Genomic DNA, 22,002 nt, shown 5'->3' on the forward strand with positions numbered 1-22,002 from the left:
GGTGCTGAATGAATGTTTGCTAACCTTTTATTCCCCTTGTAGCCTATACTCCGTGTGTGTTATGCATATGTGTGTATATATTATATGTTTGTGTATATGTATGTAGCTATTTTTGAAAGTAGGCTAACCTAGATCACATTCATGTAACATGTTATGAGACATGATGCCATCACCAGTTAGTTACAAGGTTGCAACTTTTGTAACAAATAGACCTAGTTGACATCCCTGAGTAGCGACATTCTTGTGACCTTTTTAGTGAAAGATAAGACAATCAGAAATAGATTTGTGTTTGGCTAAAAGATAAACCGGCCAGAATTGATAGCCTAGGAGCCTAAAATGCTAATTCCTAGACTTTTGGGAGCAGAAGACAGTCACCGTTCTAATTCAATGAACCAATAGGGGCAAATGAGGTACACATGCCTAAAGGCGACTGAAAAATCTAATCGATGTTTCAGAAACTTTGTGCGTGAACTGGGAGTTTAAGTTCTGCGCCATTCGTCACCAAGGTAAGATCGTTTTATTTTTTGTCTTGCATCCAATGTATAATATTTTGACGCGCGTCAACTTTCTGTTGTGTGTATGTATTCCAAGTCGGATATCCACGTGTACAAACCACATTTGAGTGTTCGTTTGCTGAGGGTAGCACAAATCATTAGGCTACTTCTGAAATGACATTCTTAGAACCTAAACTAAAGAGCCCTCGTTCGTTTACGTGCTGCGGTGTGCGTCTCATCAGGTAGACTGATGCAACTTCCATATCCCCCTGAGACACGAACAAAAACTAGTTTAGGATTTCTTTCACATAACATAAGTGTTGGAGGTAAATAAAAAGTGAACAAATATTTTTTTATATTTTATTGTAAGTGCAAAATTGGCCTCATTAGTGGCCATTATGACGAATATATGACCAAATTAATATTTCAGTCAATGGGTACAGTAGATGAAAAACAAAGTTGCGGCATCCGGGTGTCCACTACAGAGGACATTTCTTAATAAACTCGTATTTAGGTCTTATTTAATGTAAAAACAATATTACACAGTCCTGACACCCTGAGTCAAACAATTGGTTTGGGTAAATAAAGTGATGATTTGATTGACTGCTCTCTGTGGTGATTCATCTGCTTTCTAAAAAAAGGTACATTCAAGATGATGTTTTTGCTTTCATGAAACACTTAGATCATCATCCTCCTCCCCTCTATCAACAGAAACATGTCCCCTGCACCAGCATCTATTCTGCGGGACACCCCTCCGGACGGGGGCTGGGGCTGGGCCGTGGTGTTTGGGGCCTTCATCTCTATCGGCTTCTCGTATGCCTTTCCCAAAGCCCTCACTGTCTTCTTCAAAGACATCCAGCTGATCTTCGGTGCCTCCTACAGCCAGATTGCATGGATTTCTTCCATCATGCTGGCAGCAATGTATGCCGGTGGTGAGTAGACATGATGTAGCCAAGCAGCTCTGAGTCAGCATTGAGTCAATTATGACCACAATGTACAGATTATGTATTAAGGGATGCATGGCTTGTATGGAGCGTTGCAGTTGCTTGTTTTTTCATCCCTAAAATGTAGGCTTATATCTTCCATGTGAGGACTCATTGTAATACCTGTAACTGATCAAGAGTAATGAGTACTGCTGTGTTCAAATTATTAGGAATGCCTAAAAAGTAAAGTCTTAGTGCAGTTGTCTCCTCTAAAATCATATGTATTATTCAGGGATAATAACATCTGTTTGTAGTTTATTTAGTAAGTTTACTAGTTTAAGAAAATACTGTAGTAGGCTATCTAAGATAAAAGACAAGCAATTGTAAGTAACCTAACCTACTTAATCATGTTGATAGAACAAGCACCTTGTTGCCTCTTACTTTAGTATAATGATATTTGACAGCAACCTCTTTCATCTTGGAAACCTGTAAATATAATATATTGAGTAAAACTAACTGCTAAACCAGTGGCTGCGTCTTGCTGCTTATTGTTAGGCTTCATATGGAAGGGTTAGAAATGGGTTGTTCATGTGCTTTTGCATCTGACCAGAATTTGGATGTTTAAACAAACTCACTCTTTCACTTATCATTGGGGCCGTGCAGCGGCAGGTGATTCACCCTGGGGCACGTGCAGTAGGCCATCATGGAGTGATCCAGGTCACAACTGTCTGGACTGTCAGTTGCAAATGTTATTTATTTAGTCTATCCTTGCTCTGTTTGCATGAACATTTGTATATTCATAATTGTCAGTCTGTGGCTCAAGTGTAAGGATGTTTTATAATGCACCTTCAATGACTCATTAGATGACACTGAGATATTATAATAGAATGATCCAGTTGAAGTTGGAGGTAAATCCATCAGTGGCTGCAAGGTTAAAAGACGACAGGGCGCCTGACTCACCTGCATTCACCAGCATAGAGAATTCTGTGAAATATTTCCACGCACAGTGGCAGAGGCACATGTCTTTATCATATTGTCCTTGACTCGGCTTTTACAATGTCACACAGTGAAAAACAGACAGGGAATATATCAGACATGGGTTCAGTACATTTGGTCCTCACAACAAGTCCCTATGGGACGAACGGGACAGCATTTCAGGGGACCTATGACTTAGGGAGCCAGAGTGATAAAGTTCTAATGGGTGAGGAAATTGTGATGATGTCTGGGATGCCACCCCAAAGTGACACAGTCACTAGGAGGACAGGGTCTATATGTACACCTAGTCTCTATATCCACACAGGGTTTGCTAGGCTGAATGAATCTGTTCAAGCAATAGCTAAGGTCACTGCTAGGATGACATTTTTTATGTAATAGCTAATCCAGAGATTTCTTCTGTATCTTGTAGATAGGTAAATATGAAAGTGTATCTTTTTATCTATAGATTCAGCTGTAGTAAAACATTTTTTTAATGCTATAATGACTAAACATAGCATTTTACATTGATAAAAAAGGATACAAGACTAGATATGGAGAAAGAGTACCTCTGGAAATGATCATAAGCAGATTTGATTAAAAAACAAAACAGAAATAAAATGAGGATGCAAGTTATTATTTGAACATGTGCCGTGTACAGCTGCTTTTATATGAAGTATAACACCAAGGTCATTGTCATAATGTCTAATTGACATGTGAAATGATTTGTTTTTTTACATTTAGCTCGTCCTTTTGATGTGCATAAGTCCTGATCAATGTAGAACGATTTAAAATGTGTTTTTTAATGTGTGAAATCAATTTTGGACAATGGATTCAGCTGTATGCCAAAACTGTAATCTTCTTATTGTTTACTAGGAATTTTCAATGATCACCCGCCTTGCAGTATCATTCCAGCACTGACTAGAAAGGCAGCATGTTGAGATTTCAATATTCGTGTCAGCCTACATATTTTTTTGATTGATGCTCCCTCATTTTTTTTGTTAAATGAATTGAAGGAAATGATTTAGTGACTATTTAAATCCTCTGGTTTTAGCAGGGAACAGAAGTGGGTTAGGTTGTGTGATGCTAAAGGACTGTTGTACATATTCTCTGTGGCAGGGTTATGAATGAAGGATAAAGAGAGACAGAATATAGAAGGCTATTTAATGATATATCACACTTTTTTGTCGGAACATTATCAGGAGAAATGCAAATTAGGCACTGGTCTGCTTTGCTTATGTAGGTAAGATAACTATTTAGAACATCAGCTATCTATTCACGCCCGACATGTTACTTTGTGTGGATATTTGAACAGCAGTGCATTAGGGGTAACGTTAAGATCAAGGGTTAGGTTTCGGGAGGGATCTATCGGTCCGATGTCAACTGCCTATCCATTATCTCAATGCTGTATGAACCTAAGACGAACACTTTCTCTCCCCTTTTCATCTCTCCTCTCTCACTTTTTTCTTTGCAGGACCTATCAGCAGTATTCTGGTCAATCGCTATGGAAGCCGGCCTGTGGTCATAGCTGGTGGAGTGATGTGTAGCGTCGGTATGGTAACTGCTTCTTTTGGCAATACCATTACGCATTTGTACATATGCGTAGGAGTCATTGGAGGTATGGTACCCACTCACTCCATACATTTGATTGACATGGCTTGTTTTGTGATTGATGTGTATATTATGTGTGGGCCAACAGAAACAGAAATCACTTGTTTTTAATGCCATTAAAGTTGACTAATGAGAGATACTAATAGTTTCTGTAGGCCTAATCCATAAGCTTACTATATGCTCTAAATGTGAAAACCTAAGCAATTGAATTATTGGTTCTATTAAAGATACTGTAGTGGATTCATTATACATAAAACACAACTTTAGATATAGGCCTCTGAGAGTTTTCTTCAGGAAAGACATCTGGGACGATGGCTGGACTGGTTGGATGTTGTGTATGTGAAGTAAAGTGTGAGTGAACTAGTCTCCTGACTGGGTCTTAGACTTGTTTACCCCACCGCTAGACCAACCCTCTCCCATCTCTCAACCAGCCCTGGTGGTGCTCCTCTAGGGGTGCATATCCTCCCTGGGTGGCCCAGGTCTCCCTGGCTTGGCTGGCAAGCAGTCTGTCTGGGCCCAGGGAGTCTCTCAGCCTCTGGGCTTGGGCCAGAGCACTGTGAGGACAGCGCAGGTGTAATTAAGATGGTGTCATTCCGGTTTCCAGAGAGCATGGTCTACCAGGACCCCTGTTCTTTCCCGTAGGCTCCAGTCCTGGTCCCCTCACGGGAGTCGCCGCCATCCTCCACCCAGCGAGATTCATTAGCCAGCACCAGACCCGCAGGCCTGGAAGATTAATAGAGGGAGGAGGTGGCTATAGCTATAGGGCCTTGTGTTGTGTTGTGCTCTCTCTGCATCCCCTCTGCCCTGGCCCGGTGAGATGCGCTAGCTAGGCTAACACACACATCCCTTTCTCACATACATCTTACCAGTCCGTTGAAAGCTGCCACAAACACCCTGTGAGTTTAGATGGTAGTTGAGATACAGAACCCCTTGTAAATGCAGCTACCATTTAAATGGAAGTGATTTCTTAGTTTGTACCCTCTAAAAGAGACAAATAATAAATACAATTAGTATTCATTTCTAATCAGTGTACTTTAATGAGCCTCCTAATTCGATCAAGTTGAGATGGCCATAATTGTTGACCACATCTTTAGACAATGGAGGTGAAAACGAATCAAAATCTGCGTTGGCATTATGCCATTTTAATCCAGGAAGAATGCATACTAAGAACTATTTTTTTTATCTGTGAATTTCGTAAAATAAGGCTTTGGAAATTGTGTAGCTCAGTGGGCATTAGTGTGGAATTGTGAGCAGCAGACATTTAGCAAATGTTAGAATGATGGAATGGGTCAGTCGAGGTCGCTACCTGAAGCTCTTCATCTTAAAGTGAAGACTCATTTAGAGAATAAGATGCTCATTTACAGGCTGAAATGCTACTAAATTGGATTTTTGGGAAAGGAGGTGGTAGTGAATGGACTACCCGGAGCCTGTAATTTATTGCCATTTAAATGGAGAAATCATTTCTGAAATTATTCCTGCTTTCCTTAATGAGATTTTAGTAGGCAATGTTCAATGAGATGGAACCTTAATGTGCACAAAGTAGAATTGGTCTTAATTTAATCCTGCAGTACCAGGCGTTTATGTCAAGGTTTTAGCCTCTGAAAATGGAACTTGTGAACGTGACTGCTCTCCTCTCTTGTATTTCCCGCAGGATTTGGTCTCTCTTTTAACCTCCAGCCATCCGTCGCCATCATTGGGAAGTACTTCCAGGTCAAGAGGCCGTTAGCCAATGGGCTGGCCATGGCAGGAAGTCCAGTCCTCCTCTGTACCTTAGCACCTGTCAACCAGTTCCTGTTTAACCAATTTGGCTGGAGGGGCAGTTTCTTCATCCTGGGAGCTCTGCTGCTCAACTGCTGTGTTGCCGGCTCTCTCATGAGGCCCATTGGTCCAAAGCCAACTGGAGACCAACTCACGCAGACAAACGGAACCCCAAAGAAACCTACCACCGACCGGTCTGAGGCCCAGGTGAATGGACACAACACACAGTTGGAGAAAGGCTGTTTGGACAACTTCAACAAGTTTCTGGACCTCTCGCTCTTCAAACACAGGGGCTTTCTGATCTACATCGTAGGGAACGCGGTGATGTTCTTTGGTTTCTTCGCCCCTGTAGTGTTCCTGTCCCCTTACGCCCTGAGCCATGGCTTCGACGAGTATTCCTCCGCCTTTCTCTTGTCCATCATGGGCTTCGTAGACATGTTTGCCAGGCCGTTGACAGGGCTGATGGCTAACACTAAGTGGATCAGGCCCAGGATACAGTACTTCTTCAGCTTTGCCATCATCTATAATGGTTTATGCCACCTGCTGTGTCCCTTGGCCAGTGGGTACGGGGGGCTGGCGGCCTACTCAGTGTTCTTTGGCATAGCGTTTGGCATGGTGTGTGCCCTGCTGTTTGAGACGCTCATGGACCTGGTGGGGCCTCAGCGGTTCTCCAGTGCAGTGGGACTTGCCACCATCATAGAGTGCTGCCCCGTGCTCCTGGGACCACCTATTGGAGGTAAGCCTTCACGCTGCACACAGCCCACAATCCCCCTCTCTCTCAAGTTAATACACAACCATACAGCTCTTAGACAACTAATGCTATGACACCTTTAGACAAACGTACTCCCTATTGACAAAGGACAAGCACTATTTTCCCTTTAGTCAGCAAACACTCTCCCTCCATTTCCCCCAAGACCACCTCTCCATGGTTATTCAATACATGGCTGACAGTATCCCAGTGTTACGCATGGACTTGAGAGAACCTTTATTGTCAGAGTATAGGAAAAGTCCTACTTTAGAATAACTTGGGTAAATAAAGCAGAAAATGGATTTGGAGCAGAGAAAACCTGCCAGTCAGTTGTTCCCCTCTTTCTCACTCTGCTCCTCGGTCACGGCCGTGTGCTGCATGCTGCATGGTGCGGGAGTGGAGCCCAACTACTTTCCAGGGTGTCATTATTGTAAGACATTCCAGTAGAATTGGATTATCATCGGTGAGCAGGGTGGCCTGGAGCGCACGGCCTGCCCAGAGAAAAGCAGTAATTGGTCATGGTTATTTACTGTTGTAAATAAGCCGGGCCGCTCTGGCTTTCAGGGCACGCCCGCTAGAGGATTCGTCCTCCACACAAATGATGGAACATTTTTCGGAGCTAAAAAGCCGTAAGGGTAATCAAGGTCTCTCTGCGACTCTTTCTCTGTCTATTTTCCCCTTCTCTCTTTACCGGGTCCCCTCGGTCTAGAATAGACCTACTGCAACTGGCTGCAAACACAAGCTTAGAGAGTTTCAGTTATTGGAGTTACGGAAAACTTTGACCATTGCGATGTTACCAACTTCATTTGATTAGCTGTTAATACAAGTCAAATCATTGACCCTAACCCCAAATCCTAATTAGCGTGCACAATCTGGTACACGTTACTATTAAAACGATAGCATAAATCTCTTTCAGAATCTAAGGTTTAAGATGAGAAAGGCCTTTCCCAATAATAGCTTACGACTGATGAAATGAACATACGGAGTCATTGTGCAAGGTTATTCCAAGACGGCTCTTCTTTTTTTAAACCACAAGCAGTGAGTTTTAGAGGACCTTTTTCCTTTCATGCTTTTTTGAGTGTGTAATCAAAAAGGTTATGTTTCCCGCCCATATTTCACTGAGATTACTAGGGATAGCACACATTTAGAAAACTCTGTCTCCTACAGCCCACTTTCATTTTGCTCTTATTTTGGCACAGAGGAGAACTAACAATGCTAACATTCTCTGCTCAGCCCAAGCTGTTTAATAACACATTTCCATGGAAGTGAACTTGCTTAGTCTTTGAACCACCTGTGGGCTTTCTCTGACAGAATACAAATGTTCTCCTCAGAATGCTGCTAGAGCCCATCTCATTTCACAGTCTCTGAAATGGCAGACAGACACAAACGGTGGAGTGAAAAAAGAGGGAGAACGGGCTCTGTCAGAACACACGTCTCTTCTCCATACAAACTGGTTGTCTGTCTAGTCTGTCTGGTAGACGTAGGATCACGTTTGTTGGCATTCCTATGCTTCTCTCTCCTCTGCAGAGTTTTAATGAGGTGTAAATGTATAGTCCTCCTGGTTGTTTTGTGCGACCCTGTTCTGAGGTGCTCATTTAATGGGGGTAAATAAGCGCCTCCCTGCACGTTGAGCGTTCTTCTCCAGAGGGCAGAGTCTCTACATTTCCCCTTACAAGTCTCCTCATTACAGCCAGCCTCGTCATGCCGCGCCGTGCCTCCGCCCAAACCTGGGGGTCAGCCTAATTAGGAGAAAGTGAGGTAATTGGTGTAATTAGCCTTTTGCTTTCGGTGTTTAATGAATCTCAGTTCAGACTTCACTCATTAGAGGCCCGTACCTGGACCATAATGAAGCTATGAATACATTTAAAAAAGAGGTGACGCTGCCAGATGGACTTAATTACCATTCAGCCAATCAAGGGTTGCCTTAATGAGGGTGATGGTCATCTGCACACACCCACAGGATAGAACGCCATTAATCAGACCATGTCCCTGTTGCTGCTTTGTACTGGACCACGGGCAAAGTGACCTCCACACGCACACACACACGCACAAACACACACACACACACACACACACACACACACACACACACACACACACACACACACACACACACACACACACACACACACAAACAGAGTGAGAGAGACAAACTCATGCCCCCATCATCAACTGAATTGAAAATTGACTCATTAAGACCTGTCTTTTAATTGGTTTTCCGAACCTGAAAACTACCCTTCTATTCAACAACCTAACTCTGTGTTTATGTATAGTGGGGTGTTGTGTTGATTGTCTCTCCCAGATGATTCAATAATGCCAGACTCAGTAATTGACCATTACTAACTGATGTTTGTGGGAAATGAGTCCATTACAGATAAACACCTCAATAAAAGTTTGAAATATAGAGAGCAATCAAAGGCCCTGTCTCATTGCACAAACAAGGCGACGTTACATAAGATACGTAAAAGGGATGTGGTTAAATCATGTAGTGTCGCTCTGCTGTGGCTGTTCGAGTGCTTGGGACTATAAGTTTCTTTCTGCATTTTTATAAAAATTGTGTTATTGACATAGCCTTGTTCTGTTTTATATTCTCTACCTATATAATTCATGTTGTTAAGTTCAAAACAATACAAGATAACATTTTGCCGACACCATTCAAACCATTGAGGGTTCAGAACTTCAAAGCCAATTGTCTCAGAATCCTCTTTTTACAGATAGAACCTTCTAGTCCCAAGCCCTCGTCTTATACTTTCTAAAGTTATTCATTGTGAATGAATTAGTCAATGACCATCAACTGGGCATACAATAGCTTGGGAAAGTACACTGTTGTCACAGTTGATCTTCCCTTCATTAATCAATTTAGTGGTTCCTACAAACATCTGACTTGCATGATCCTGCAAATTGTTATACAGTATTCACAGACGGATGGACAGACAAATGATTAGATGCACACTCTGGAGGCTGAGTGAGTTGGGGAGGACTGCAGATCGATCCAGGGGGAGGTTCAAGAAGCTTATGGCTCCAATCTGATATAAACTCCATTTGTCACTTTTCCTCTGAAGCGGGCTAGATTTTGATCGTTTTCAGAATCGACATGGCCACACTCCTGATTTGTTCTGGTGCAGCAGCCCAAATTGCCTTCCCAGAGAGCCGTGGCAAGCAAGGTCAGGTGTAATGGCTCCATGTCATGTCTCCAGTAGGATATTTTACTCTACAGAACAGAGTTTGAAAAGCACATCTAAACCATACCCATGTTACACCTCCTGATTCACCTCGTGGAGAGAGATGGGGAAAGGCTTACCTTAACCCATAACAACTTGTTGATAGGAATATACTATAAGCAGGGGGGATTTTGTGGGCATCTTGTCTAACTATCCTTCATATAACTTAACTTTTTATCTGATGGGGGGAAAACTTTATGTAACCTTCAGTAACATCTCCCCTCTCCTCACCTTCAGGAGCCTTGGTGGACACCTTTGGTGACTACAAGTACCTGTACCTCATGTGTGGATCGGTGATGGTGTTCGCAGGACTCTTCCTCTTTGTTATGAATATCTACAACTACAGGATGCTGGAGCGTGAGAGGCGGCAGGAGGAGGGACAGGTAGAGGAGGGCTGTGAGAGCCAGGACCAGGAGATGGGGCTGAGGGAGAGGGGAGAGCCCTCCTCAGAGGAGCAAGGAGAGGCAGGGAAGGAGGCTAAGAAGCAACAAATCCCCTAGGGAGACGAATCAGAAACGGAAGAGACTAAATTAAGCCATGCATGATACCACTGTTTACAAGTACACTCTCATATATTGATGCCAGTATATCAGTATATAGGCCTACCCAATACTGTATATAGCCCACCCCCACACACATACACACACACATACACACACTACTACTAACCTTGGAAGGGGACACTCATGAAGTTTTTTCTCTTATGTTGTTTTTTCCCCATGTAGCAGTTTTTCCCCCATGCTGACAAAGGCTGTTTGGAAAGAAGTACTTCTGACTGTATGAGATCAAATAACTGTGTAATCCTTTCTGGGCCTTTATTTATTTATTTCAGCTGCCAGGTGTGCCACTCCCCGCTAGTATCGCAGTCCCAGCTAGTATCACTTTTTTTTTGTGCTCAGTAAATTCTCCTGGCCCTAGGTATACCGTATAAGTTAAAACCAGCTAAAAATTATATTTACATTTATATTGAGTGTTATTCTGTGAATTTTGACAGTTAAATTCACATGTTGTATCAATCATGAAACTGAACACACGTTTGCAGTTGAGATGTGTGTCACGTACATGCTGAGGATGTAATATTTCAGCCTTGAGGTAGTCATGAACATTTTACTCTTCCACCTGTATTGATGTTCCAATGAGTGGATGAAGAAGGCCACATGTTTTTACATGCACTGTTACAGACATAATGATGTCATTTTATATTCTTGTTCAGGATCCATTTCTATTTGAATATGACCAAAATAAATGTCTGCTTTTACATTTTCACATATAGATCATAGAATGAGTGCACAAACAGTTTCAGCTGTTATGAAGTCTATGATGACAACCATGTAATTCATGTCTAGATAGGTTGTAGCTTTGCATTAGTGTTTTTTGAAAGATGCGTTTATTGTTATAAGATACTGATGGGAACTCACTTTTTTGAAGAACTGTATTTGAAGTAAATATGATTGTTGAGTAGAGTGCTCAGCAATAAATGACATCATTATCATTCAGTATTTGCATATAATTATTTCATAAAGAAATTCTATCAATTACAATTCACCAGATGTGAATACCCTGTCACTCACCTGTGTCTACTCATGTAGCTATTGAAATGGGTAAGATTATTGTTTCTTGTAGTTTTACCACTACAATTCAGCTAAGACAAAATCATGTCTGTGTTCTATTTCTTATCAGCATGTTTACATTGGGAGAGGAAAATGACAGTCAACATGGCACCCAACATGGTGTCAAAGCCAGATTTACAATGCAGCCATGACTGTTTATTTGTAGCTGTGTCCAATTTTTCACGCCAATTAGAACGCTGTGTAACAAGTTTGAAAATGTCAGCGCTAAGGGTGTGACTAGCTAATGAATCAAGGCCCCGATGTTCCAGGCTAGCGCTCTGAGCCGCATGCAGTCTGAAACACTCAACAAATCACTATGCCAATAAGTTAGAACACACACCAGCCCACTGAGCCCAGTCCAAGGTCCTGGGACATGACAAGGTGGTGAATGCCACAGAGACCGGGGGATGGTCGCTAAGTCTGAGGATCTTATTATTATTATAATATTTTATTTCACCCCGTTCCCTCCACCCTGTTGACCCCCTACCCAACCCCCATCTACACACTGTGTGTTCCCATAATGCCCCTTTATGCTTTTCCACAGGACTTTGAGGTCATGTTGATACAATCTGGTCTCAGAGCATTTCGTATTATGTTGTACATAAATCCGAGACACTCCATTTAGTATGATTTGTTACGTTTCATATGGTATGTATAAATTTGTGGATGTCCATCACCCATTTCATATGATATGTTATGAATTACCATTTGCAAAATGTATGATATGTTATGGATTCTGGCTAGGTGGCTAACACTAGATAGCTGGCTAACGTTAGTTAGTCTAGGAGTTAAAGTTAAGTTTTGGAGTTAGGTTAATAAATGGTTAAGGGAAGGGTTATTTAACATGCAAAGTAGCTAAAAAGTAGTAAGTAGTTGAAATGTTGCTAAAATGCTAAAGTTGTCCATGATGAGATTTGAACTCGCAACCTTTGAGTTGCTAAACATTTGTTTATTCATTAAGTAACCATCTGTCTTATGTAACCATACCAAATGTAACATACAGTGCATTTGGAAAACCCCTTGATTTTTTCCACATTTTGTTACCTTATTCTAAAATGGACTACATTGTTTTACCCCATGACAAAGCAAAACAGGTTTTTTGACATTTTTGCAAATGTATTAAAAATCTAAAACTGAAATATCACATTTACTTAAGTATTCAGACCCTTTACTCAGTACTTCATTGAAGCACCTTTGGCAGCGATTACAGCCTCAAGTCTTCTTGGGTATGACGCTACAAGCTTGACACACCTGTATTTGGGCGGCTCCTAAGTGGTGCAGCGGTCTAAGACTCTGCATCTCAGTGCTAGAGGCGTCACTACAGACACCCTGGTTTGGATCCAGATTCTACATTGTAGAATAATAGTGAAGAAGTCAAAACTATGAAATAACACATATGGAATCATGTAGAAACCAAAAAAGTGATACAAAAATTGAAATATATTTTATATTTGAGATTCCTGAAAGTAGCTTCCCTTTGCCTTGATGACAGCTTTGCACACTCTTGGCATTCTCTCAACCAGCTTCACCTGGAATGCTTTTCCAACAGTCTTGAAGGAGTTCCCACATATGCTGAGCCCTTGTTGGCTGCTTTTCCTTAACTTTTACGGTCCCACTCATCCCAAACCATATCAATTGTGTTGAGGTCGGGTGATTGTGGAGGCCAGATCATCTGATGCAGCACTCTCCTTCTTGGTTAAATAGTCTTACACAGCCTGGAGGTGTGTTTTGGGTCCTGTTGAAAAACAAATGATAGTGCCACTAAGTGCAAATCAGATGGGATGGCGTATTGCTGCAGAATGCTGTGGTAGCCATGCTGATTAAGTGTGCCTTGAAATAAAAAAAAATCACAGACAGTGTCACCAGCAAAGCACCCCCACATCATCACACCTCCTCCTCCATGCTTCACGGTGAGAACCACACATGCGGCGATCATCCGTTCACCTAATCTACAACTCACAGACATGGCGGTTGGAACAAAACATGTAAAATTTGGACTCAACAGACCAAAGGACAGATTTCCAAATGTTAATGTCCTTTGCTCGTTTTTCTTTGCCTAAGCAAGTCTCTTCTTCTTATTGGTGTCCTTTAGTAGTGGTTTCGTTAGAGAAATTTGACCATGAAGGCCTGACTCACGGTCTCCTCTGAACAGTTGATGTTGAGATGTGTCTGTTACTTGAACTCTGTGAAGCATTTATTTGGGCTGCAATTTCTGAGGCTGGTAACTCTAATGAACGTATCCTCTGCAGCAGAGGTAACTCTCCTTTCCTGTGGCGGTCCTCATGAGAGACAGTTTCATCATAGCGCTTGATGGTTTTTGCAACTGCACTTGAAGAAACTTTCAAAGTTCTTGAAATTTTCCAGATTGACTGACCTTCATGTCTTAAAGTAATGATAGACTGTTGTTTCTCTTTGCTTATTTGAGCTGTTCTTGCTATAATATAGACTTGGTCTTTTACCAAATAGGACTATCTTCTGTATACCACCCCTACCTTGTTACAACACAACTGATTGGCTCAAACGCATTAAGAAGGAAAGAAATTCCACAAATTAACTTTTAACAAGGCACACCTGTTAACTGAAATACATTCCAGGTGACTACCTCATGAAGCTGGTTGAGAGAATGCCAATAGTGTGCAAAGCTGTCATCAAGGCAAAGGGTGGCTACTTTGAAGAATCTCAAATCTAAAATATCTTTTGATTTGTTTAACACTTTTTTGGTTACTACGTGAGTCCATATGTGTGATTTCATAGTTTTGATGTCTTCATTATTATTCTACAATGTAGAAAATAGTAAATATAAAGAAAAATCCTTGACTGAGTAGGTGTGTCCAAACCTTTGACTGGTACTGTACATGCTTCTCTTATGAAATTAGGATATAAGACACTGATTGGCAGACCACACGAACATGTCAGTTCTAGTTAAGAACTAAGATACAATATGGATATTAAAGACTCAGTCTTTGTTAAGATAGTGTCATTTTTACCTCAGATGAAAAGCCTAACATAATAAGATAGATATACTGTTAGTTGAATGGGTGTTTTTCTTGACCTTGCTAATGCAGGTCTATACTGTGTTTGAATTTAGAGTTGGCTTGCACAAGAAACACAGTCAGGGCCGTGGTGAGATGGAGAGATTTAGTCCCTCAGGGCTCAAAGAGCACCACCATCTATCAGCAGAAGAAATTGAATGGGTTGTGTTTCTCTGAGCTTCACAGATTAGATAGGCATAGATGTTGTGCAAGCAGAGCAGAGGCTACCGGTATGATTACCTTGCTTCTGCTACTGTTGTAGGATCAAGCATAGAACACTGACACAACTCTGGGGAAACCTTCTGTCTTTCTGTCTATCTGTCTTTGGAGATGACGTGTTCTAGTTATTAGTTTAGAGAGAACATCCCTGTACCCTGGAGTATAATGTCAGACCTGTACTATTTCCACACTAAGCAGCCCAGGGAGAATTCAATATGTGTTGTAGATGGGATGTTTGGTAATGTGTGATTCCCATTGGAGTGTTCTCTCTGTATTTGTATTATTAACCATATGAAAGTGAGGTTCATCAAAGGCGGCTTAGGTTTAACAAACTTTTTTTTAACCCTCATACTACAGACTGGGGTCATTTTAACCCTCATACTACCGACTGGGGTCATTTTTAACCCTCATACTACCGACTGGGGTCATTTTAACCCTCATACTTCCGACTGGGGTCATTTTAACCCTCATACTACCGACTGGGGTCATTTTAACCCTCATACTACCGACTGGGGTCATTTTTAACCCTCATACTACCGACTGGGGTCATTTTAACCCTCATAGTACCGACTGGGGTCATTTTAACCCTCATACTACCGACTGGGGTCATTTTAACCCTCATACTACCGACTGGGGTCATTTTAACCCTCATACTACCGACTGGGGTCATTTTAACCCTCATACTACTGACTGGGGTCATTTTAAACCTCTTTCTACCGACTGGGGTCATTTTAACCCTCATACTACCGACTGGGGTCATTTTAACCCCAGAGACACATTTTCTATCATAGCCCAAAGGTGTTTTTTTCTATGCTTCAAATGTTCATGACTTTGTCAATAAACATGTTCTTAACCATTCTAAATCATTGTTTACTGTTTCTGTATCAATATGGACTTAAACATTTTTTTTATGTTCTAAACTAAAAATGTAAACACTGAACAAACCTTTATTTTCATATATGTTTCTCTGGAGACATAATAGCAAGTTATCCATGCCACCAGAGGGTGGAGGGGGACCTGTGTCACAGATTTTGACCAGATAAACAGATCATCTGCAGAGATATAGCTGTACCACGTATCAAATGACTGTGTACAAAACCAAAATGGCCTTATTTCTGTGCATATATAAATCTGCTAATGGTATACAACATATGCCAATTGTATAAATACTTGATAGAACTGCAATACAGAACTTAGATACACTCAATGTACACAGAGAGATGTATTGGTATGTTTTCTCCAAAAAGTAGTTATTCTAGGGCAAATCTAAAAAAGTATTTATTTGAATCCAGATATTCTCCGGAGACGTACTGTTAAGTTATACATATCCTCAGAAGGTGGAGGAGGACCTGTTGGAGTGATCATGGCCTGATAGACAGATCACCTGCAGAGATGGAGCACCTTATGGGCTCGCATATAGTTATAACTGGTTATAATGAGGTATGACTGTATTGGTGTGTATTTTGCCAAAAAATAGTTATTCTACGGAAAATGGTATATTAATACCAGAATTCCTATAATATCCTCCAATATTCTACATGTGCAACTTGTTATGGTATTTGCGTTGCTATAACATTTGGTTTGAAGTGACTTTGAGGATTTGGGCTAACTTTTTAAGGCCTCCTGCCATAGGCCCCGCCCCTCCCATTGTTTCACTAGCAGTAATGTTGATGCTAGCTGTAGGGGAAGTGAAGAAATTAAACTAAGGCATAGTTTTGGTCATTGTCTCTCAGGATCAATGGATAAATAACTTTTTGTCAATAAAATTAAGTATATTGAAATGTTTTATGATATTACAATCAAATGATGGTAAATCTGCTTTTTAGTACTTGTGGATTGAACACATTCTTTTAAGGAAACATTTGTATTTAACTGTAATTTTGCTAAATGAAAAGTCTGTTTTGGTTATTTTCAATTTCATATAACATTATTTAAATGTATAATGATGTTTTGCTTTTTCCAATAGTTTCTTCTTGGGATCAAATTGACCTCAGATGGTGATCCATGCATGTAGAATATGTGACACTGATTGGCAGATCACAGTAGAATGTCAATTATAGTTAAGAACTAAGATACAATAGTCAAATTAAAGACAGTCTTTGTTAAGAAAGTGTAATTGCTACAACAGATGAAAAGCCTAACATGAAATAAGATGGATATACTGTTAGTTGAATGGGTGTTTTTCTTGAACCTTGACACCTGGTAATGCAGGTCTATGCTGTGTACAAGATAATGCCCATCTGATGAATTTAGAGTTGGCTTGCACAAGAAACACAGTCAGGGCCGTGGTGAGATGGAGAGATTTAGTCCCTCAGGGCTCAAAGAGCACCACCATCTATCAGCAGAAGAAATTGAATGGGTTGTGTTTCTCTGAGCTTCACAGATTAGATAGGCATAGATGTTGTGCAAGCAGAGCAGAGGCTACCAGTATGATTGCCTTGCTTCTGCTACTGTTGTAGGATCAAGCATAGAACACTGACACAACTCTGGGGAAACCTTCTGTCTTTCTGTCTATCTGTCTTTGGAGATGACGTGTTCTAGTTATTAGTTTAGAAAGAACATCCCTGTACCCTGGAGTATAATGTCAGACCTGTACTATTTCCACACTAAGCAGCCCAGGGAGAATTCATTATGTGTTGTAGATGGGATGTTTGGTAATGTGTGATTCCCATTGGAGTGTTCTCTGCGTATTTGTATTATTAACCATATGAAAGTGAGGTTCATCAAAGGCGGCTTAGGTTTGACAAACTGCTTTGTTAAATGTCAGAATGTGTCCCCATGTGTACGGTTTGACATCATGCAAGAAATGCCAGATTAGATTGCTTTACAGTACAGAGTGGGAGGGTGGGCAGAACCGTCTTTGTGACAATTTACACTAGAGCTAGCTAATATATTCAGAATATATTCCTTTTGAGAGGCAGTTTTTTTTCAATTGAATGTAGGACAGAAGAATTTCCTATGATTGAAGACAATATAAATATTGACCAGTTTAAACATTACCGCAAGGGGTTTTATTCTGACCAAAATGAAGTTGTTTAACAGTTCGGTCTGTTGTACTATCTTTATATGTGTGAGTTTTGTGTATTATTTGTATGAGAGATGGTATACACAGCAAGGTTTACTTTTTCCCTTATTATGGAGTGTGGCCATAATCTATCCCTCCCCTTCTCTCCTCTTTCTTCCCAGTACCTACATGGAACAGAACCTATTTCACACTTTCCCCTGTTAGGAATCCTGCAGGGATGGATCCTGGATCATTTCGGTCTTCTTTGCACAATCCACCTCTCTTTCCATGTTGTCCCTCCCCCCCAGTAGACCTTCCTTAATGCATTATCTATTCACACCAACATTTGACATTGCTTTTCTGCACAGCCCTCCTTAGAATAAAAATAAGCACCAGTCTCTCACTGTTCAGCAGTCAGCCACATTGAGATAGAGGGAGGGAGGGAAGGAGACAGAGACAGCGAGAGAGAGGGAGAGGGGCAGTAAAGGAGGGGAGGTACAGAGCAGAGTGGAGGTGGGGTAGAAAAGCGAAGGAGAAATAGTGGGTTGGAGAAAGAGTGGGAGCAGTAGAGAGTAAGAGAGACTGGGGAGAGTTCACGGCTAGAGGAGGTATTGAAACACTATTTCATTAGTCACTCTCTCTGTCCCATCCATGGACTAGGGGAGGTAGTGAAAGTAATTTAACTTACATCTATAATTAATTTGCTCTCTTTGGGCTGTTGCTTGTGATTGGTCTGTGCGGCTGAGCTTGATCGGGTGATGGAGTGTGTTTATTATGTGTGTGTGAATGAGCTGGCGTGGCGGGGCACAGGGCCACTGACACTGTAATGCTGTAGCCATCACTCCAGCACCAGGTTGAGCAGGGAATGTGGGCCAATGCTGGCCCCTACCTCAAACACCCACACGTGTATGCATGCACAGACATACACACACACGCAGCTTCCTGAAGACAGAGATGGGAGTCACAGCACGTAGCACAGCCTGAGGCCAATGTTCTATCACTATGTGTCCCACTATTGTCCCATTTTGTGTCCCACTATTGTCCCACTATATGTCCCACTATTGTCCCATTATGTGTTCCACTATTGTCCCATTTTGTGTCCCATTATTGTCCCATTTTGTGTCCCACTATTGTCCCACTATATGTCCCACTATTGTCCCACTATGTGACCCACTATTGTCCCACTATGTGTCCCACTATTGTCCCATTATGTGTCCCACTATTGTTCCACTATGTGTCCCACTATCGTCCCATTATGTGTACCTCTATTGTCCCATTATGTGTCCCACTATTGTCCCACTATGTGTCCCGCTATTGTCCCATTATGTGTCCCACTATCGTCCCATTATGTGTCCCGCTATTGTCCCATTATGTGTCCCACAATTGTCCCATTATTGTCCCACTATGTGTCCCACTATCGTCCCATTGTGTGTCCCACTATTGTCCGATTATGTGTCCCACTATTGTCACATTATTGTCCCACTATGTGTCCCACTGTTGTCCCACTATGTGACCCACTATTGTCACATTATTGTCCCACTATGTGTCCCACTATTGTCAAATTATTGTCCCACTATTTGTCCCACTATGTGTCCCACTATTGTCACATTATTGTCCCACTATTTGTCCCACTATGTGTCCCACTGTTGTCCCACTGTGACCCACTATTGTCCCACTATGTGTCCTACTTGTCCCACTGTGACCCACTATTGTCCCACTATGTGTCCCACTGTTGTCCCACTATGTGACCCACTATTGTCCCACTATGTGACCCACTATTGTCCCATTATGTGTCCCACTATTGTCCCACTATGTGTCCCACTATTGTCCCATTATGTGTCCCACTATCGTCCCATTATGTGTCCCATTATTGTCCCATTTTGTGTCCCACTATTGTCCCACTATATGTCCCACTATTGTCCCACTATGTGACCCACTATTGTCCCACTATGTGTCCCACTATTGTCCCATTATGTGTCCCACTATTGTCCCATTATGTGTCCCACTATTGTTCCACTATGTGTCCCACTATCGTCCCATTATGTGTACCTCTATTGTCCCATTATGTGTCCCACTATTGTCCCACTATGTGTCCCGCTATTGTCCCATTATCTGTCCCACTATCGTCCCATTATGTGTCCCACTATTGTCCCATTATGTGTCCCACTATCATCCCATTGTGTCCCACAATTGTCCCATTATGTGTCCCACTATTGTCCCATTATGTGTCCCACAATTGTCACATTATTGTCCCACTATGTGTCCCACTATCGTCCCATTATGTGTCCCACTATTGTCCGATTATGTGTCCCACTATTGTCACATTATTGTCCCACTATGTGTCCCACTGTTGTCCCACTATGTGACCCACTATTGTCCCATTATTGTCCCACTATGTGTCCCACTATTGTCACATTATTGTCCCACTATGTGTCCCACTATGTGTCCCACTGTTGTCCCACTGTGACCCACTATTGTCCCACTATGTGTCCCACTGTTGTCCCACTGTGACCCACTATTGTCCCACTATGTGTCCCACTGTTGTCCCACTATGTGGCCCACTATTGTCCCACTATGTGACCCACTATTGTCCCACTATGTGACCCACTATTGTCCCATTATGTGTCCCACTATTGTCCCATTATGTGTCCCACTATTGTCCCATTATGTGTCCCACAATTGTCACATTATTGTCCCACTATGTGTCCCACTATCGTCCCATTATGTGTCCCACTATTGTCCGATTATGTGTCCCACTATTGTCACATTATTGTCCCACTATGTGTCCCACTGTTGTCCCACTATGTGACCCACTATTGTCCCATTATTGTCCCACTATGTGTCCCACTATTGTCACATTATTGTCCCACTATGTGTCCCACTATGTGTCCCACTGTTGTCCCACTGTGACCCACTATTGTCCCACTATGTGTCCCACTGTTGTCCCACTGTGACCCACTATTGTCCCACTATGTGTCCCACTGTTGTCCCACTATGTGGCCCACTATTGTCCCACTATGTGACCCACTATTGTCCCACTATGTGACCCACTATTGTCCCATTATGTGTCCCACTATTGTCCCATTATGTGTCCCACTATTGTTCCACTATGTGTCCCACTATTGTCCCATTATGTGTACCTCTATTGTCCCATTATGTGTCCCACTATTGTCCCGCTATTGTCCCATTATGTGTCCCACTATCGTCCCATTATGTGTCCCACTATTGTCCCATTATGTGTCCCACTATCATCCCATTGTGTCCCACAATTGTCCCATTATGTGTCCCACTATTGTCCCATTATGTGTCCCACAATTGTCACATTATTGTCCCACTATGTGTCCCACTATCGTCCCATTATGTGTCCCACTATTGTCCGATTATGTGTCCCACTATTGTCACATTATTGTCCCACTATGTGTCCCACTGTTGTCCCACTATGTGACCCACTATTGTCCCATTATTGTCCCACTATGTGTCCCACTATTGTCACATTATTGTCCCACTATGTGTCCCACTATGTGTCCCACTGTGACCCACTATTGTCCCACTATGTGTCCCACTGTTGTCCCACTGTGACCCACTATTGTCCCACTATGTGTCCCACTGTTGTCCCACTATGTGGCCCACTATTGTCCCACTATGTGACCCACTATTGTCCCACTATGTGACCCACTATTGTCCCATTATGTGTCCCACTATTGTCCCACTATGTGTCCCACTATTGTCCCACTATGTGTCCCACTATGTGTCCAACTATTGTCCCATTATGTGTCCCACTATTGTCCCCCTATTGTCCCACTATGTGTCCCACTATTGTCCCACTATGTGTCTCTAATTTCTTTCCCTTTCTCTCTTCTCTCTCTTCCTTGCTCTCTCTTCCTCCCTCAATGTGAGCACACACTTTTGCTGCTTCTGTACATCCCCTGTACCGCCCCCTATAGCCCCTCTGCAGAGGTGCCGGTGCATTCCTCACTCCCTCCCCCCTCATTTCTCATACTACTTTCCTCTCCTATCTCTGACAGAAACTCACTTAATGGTCTTCAGAAATGTATTTCTTACCCAGAGTCCTTTTCACAAACACAGTTCAAACCAAACTGCCCTCAGTGCTGGTTCCTTTTGAAACTCCCTGCTCTTTGAATTCTGCCTTTTTGAAGAGAATACCCTCTGCATCTCTTTCTCAGAAACCCAGGCTCACACACATACGCGCGCACGCTCTCACACTCAATCTCTCTTTCCCTCTCTCTCGCTCTCTCGCTCTCTCTTTCTTTCTTTCTTTCTTTCTTTCTTTCTTTCTTTCTTTCTTTCTTTCTTTCTTTCTCTCTCTCTCTTCTCTTCCTCTTCATCTCTCCACTGAATGTGATTAAGGCTTTGTAAGCAGATGTGGAGTGGGTCAGTAGGTGCTTGGAC

The 22,002-nt window shown here is 42.1% G+C and overlaps 1 protein-coding gene across 3 annotated transcripts; it reads left to right on the plus strand.

Annotated features, from left to right (window-relative positions):
- The first annotated feature begins 347 nt into the window (after nt 1-347).
- LOC106565837 (monocarboxylate transporter 2) lies at nt 348-11,219 on the plus strand. Of its 3 annotated transcripts, none has more exons than XM_014133408.2 (5): nt 348-506; nt 1,206-1,426; nt 3,864-4,007; nt 5,652-6,494; nt 9,965-11,219. In XM_014133408.2, the coding sequence occupies exons 2-5, from the start codon at nt 1,210-1,212 to the stop codon at nt 10,225-10,227; spliced, it is 1,467 nt and encodes a 488-aa protein (XP_013988883.1). In that variant the 5' UTR covers nt 348-506; nt 1,206-1,209; the 3' UTR covers nt 10,228-11,219. The 3 variants fall into 3 exon arrangements, with proteins under 3 accessions (XP_013988883.1, XP_013988882.1, XP_013988884.1); XM_014133407.2 differs by lacking the exon at nt 348-506 and adding an exon at nt 521-736; XM_014133409.2 differs by lacking the exon at nt 348-506 and adding an exon at nt 688-820.
- The last annotated feature ends 10,783 nt before the right edge of the window (nt 11,220-22,002 follow it).

This window comes from Salmo salar, chromosome ssa12 (genome assembly GCF_905237065.1).
Source record: "Salmo salar chromosome ssa12, Ssal_v3.1, whole genome shotgun sequence".
Taxonomy (NCBI): Eukaryota; Metazoa; Chordata; class Actinopteri; order Salmoniformes; family Salmonidae; genus Salmo; species Salmo salar.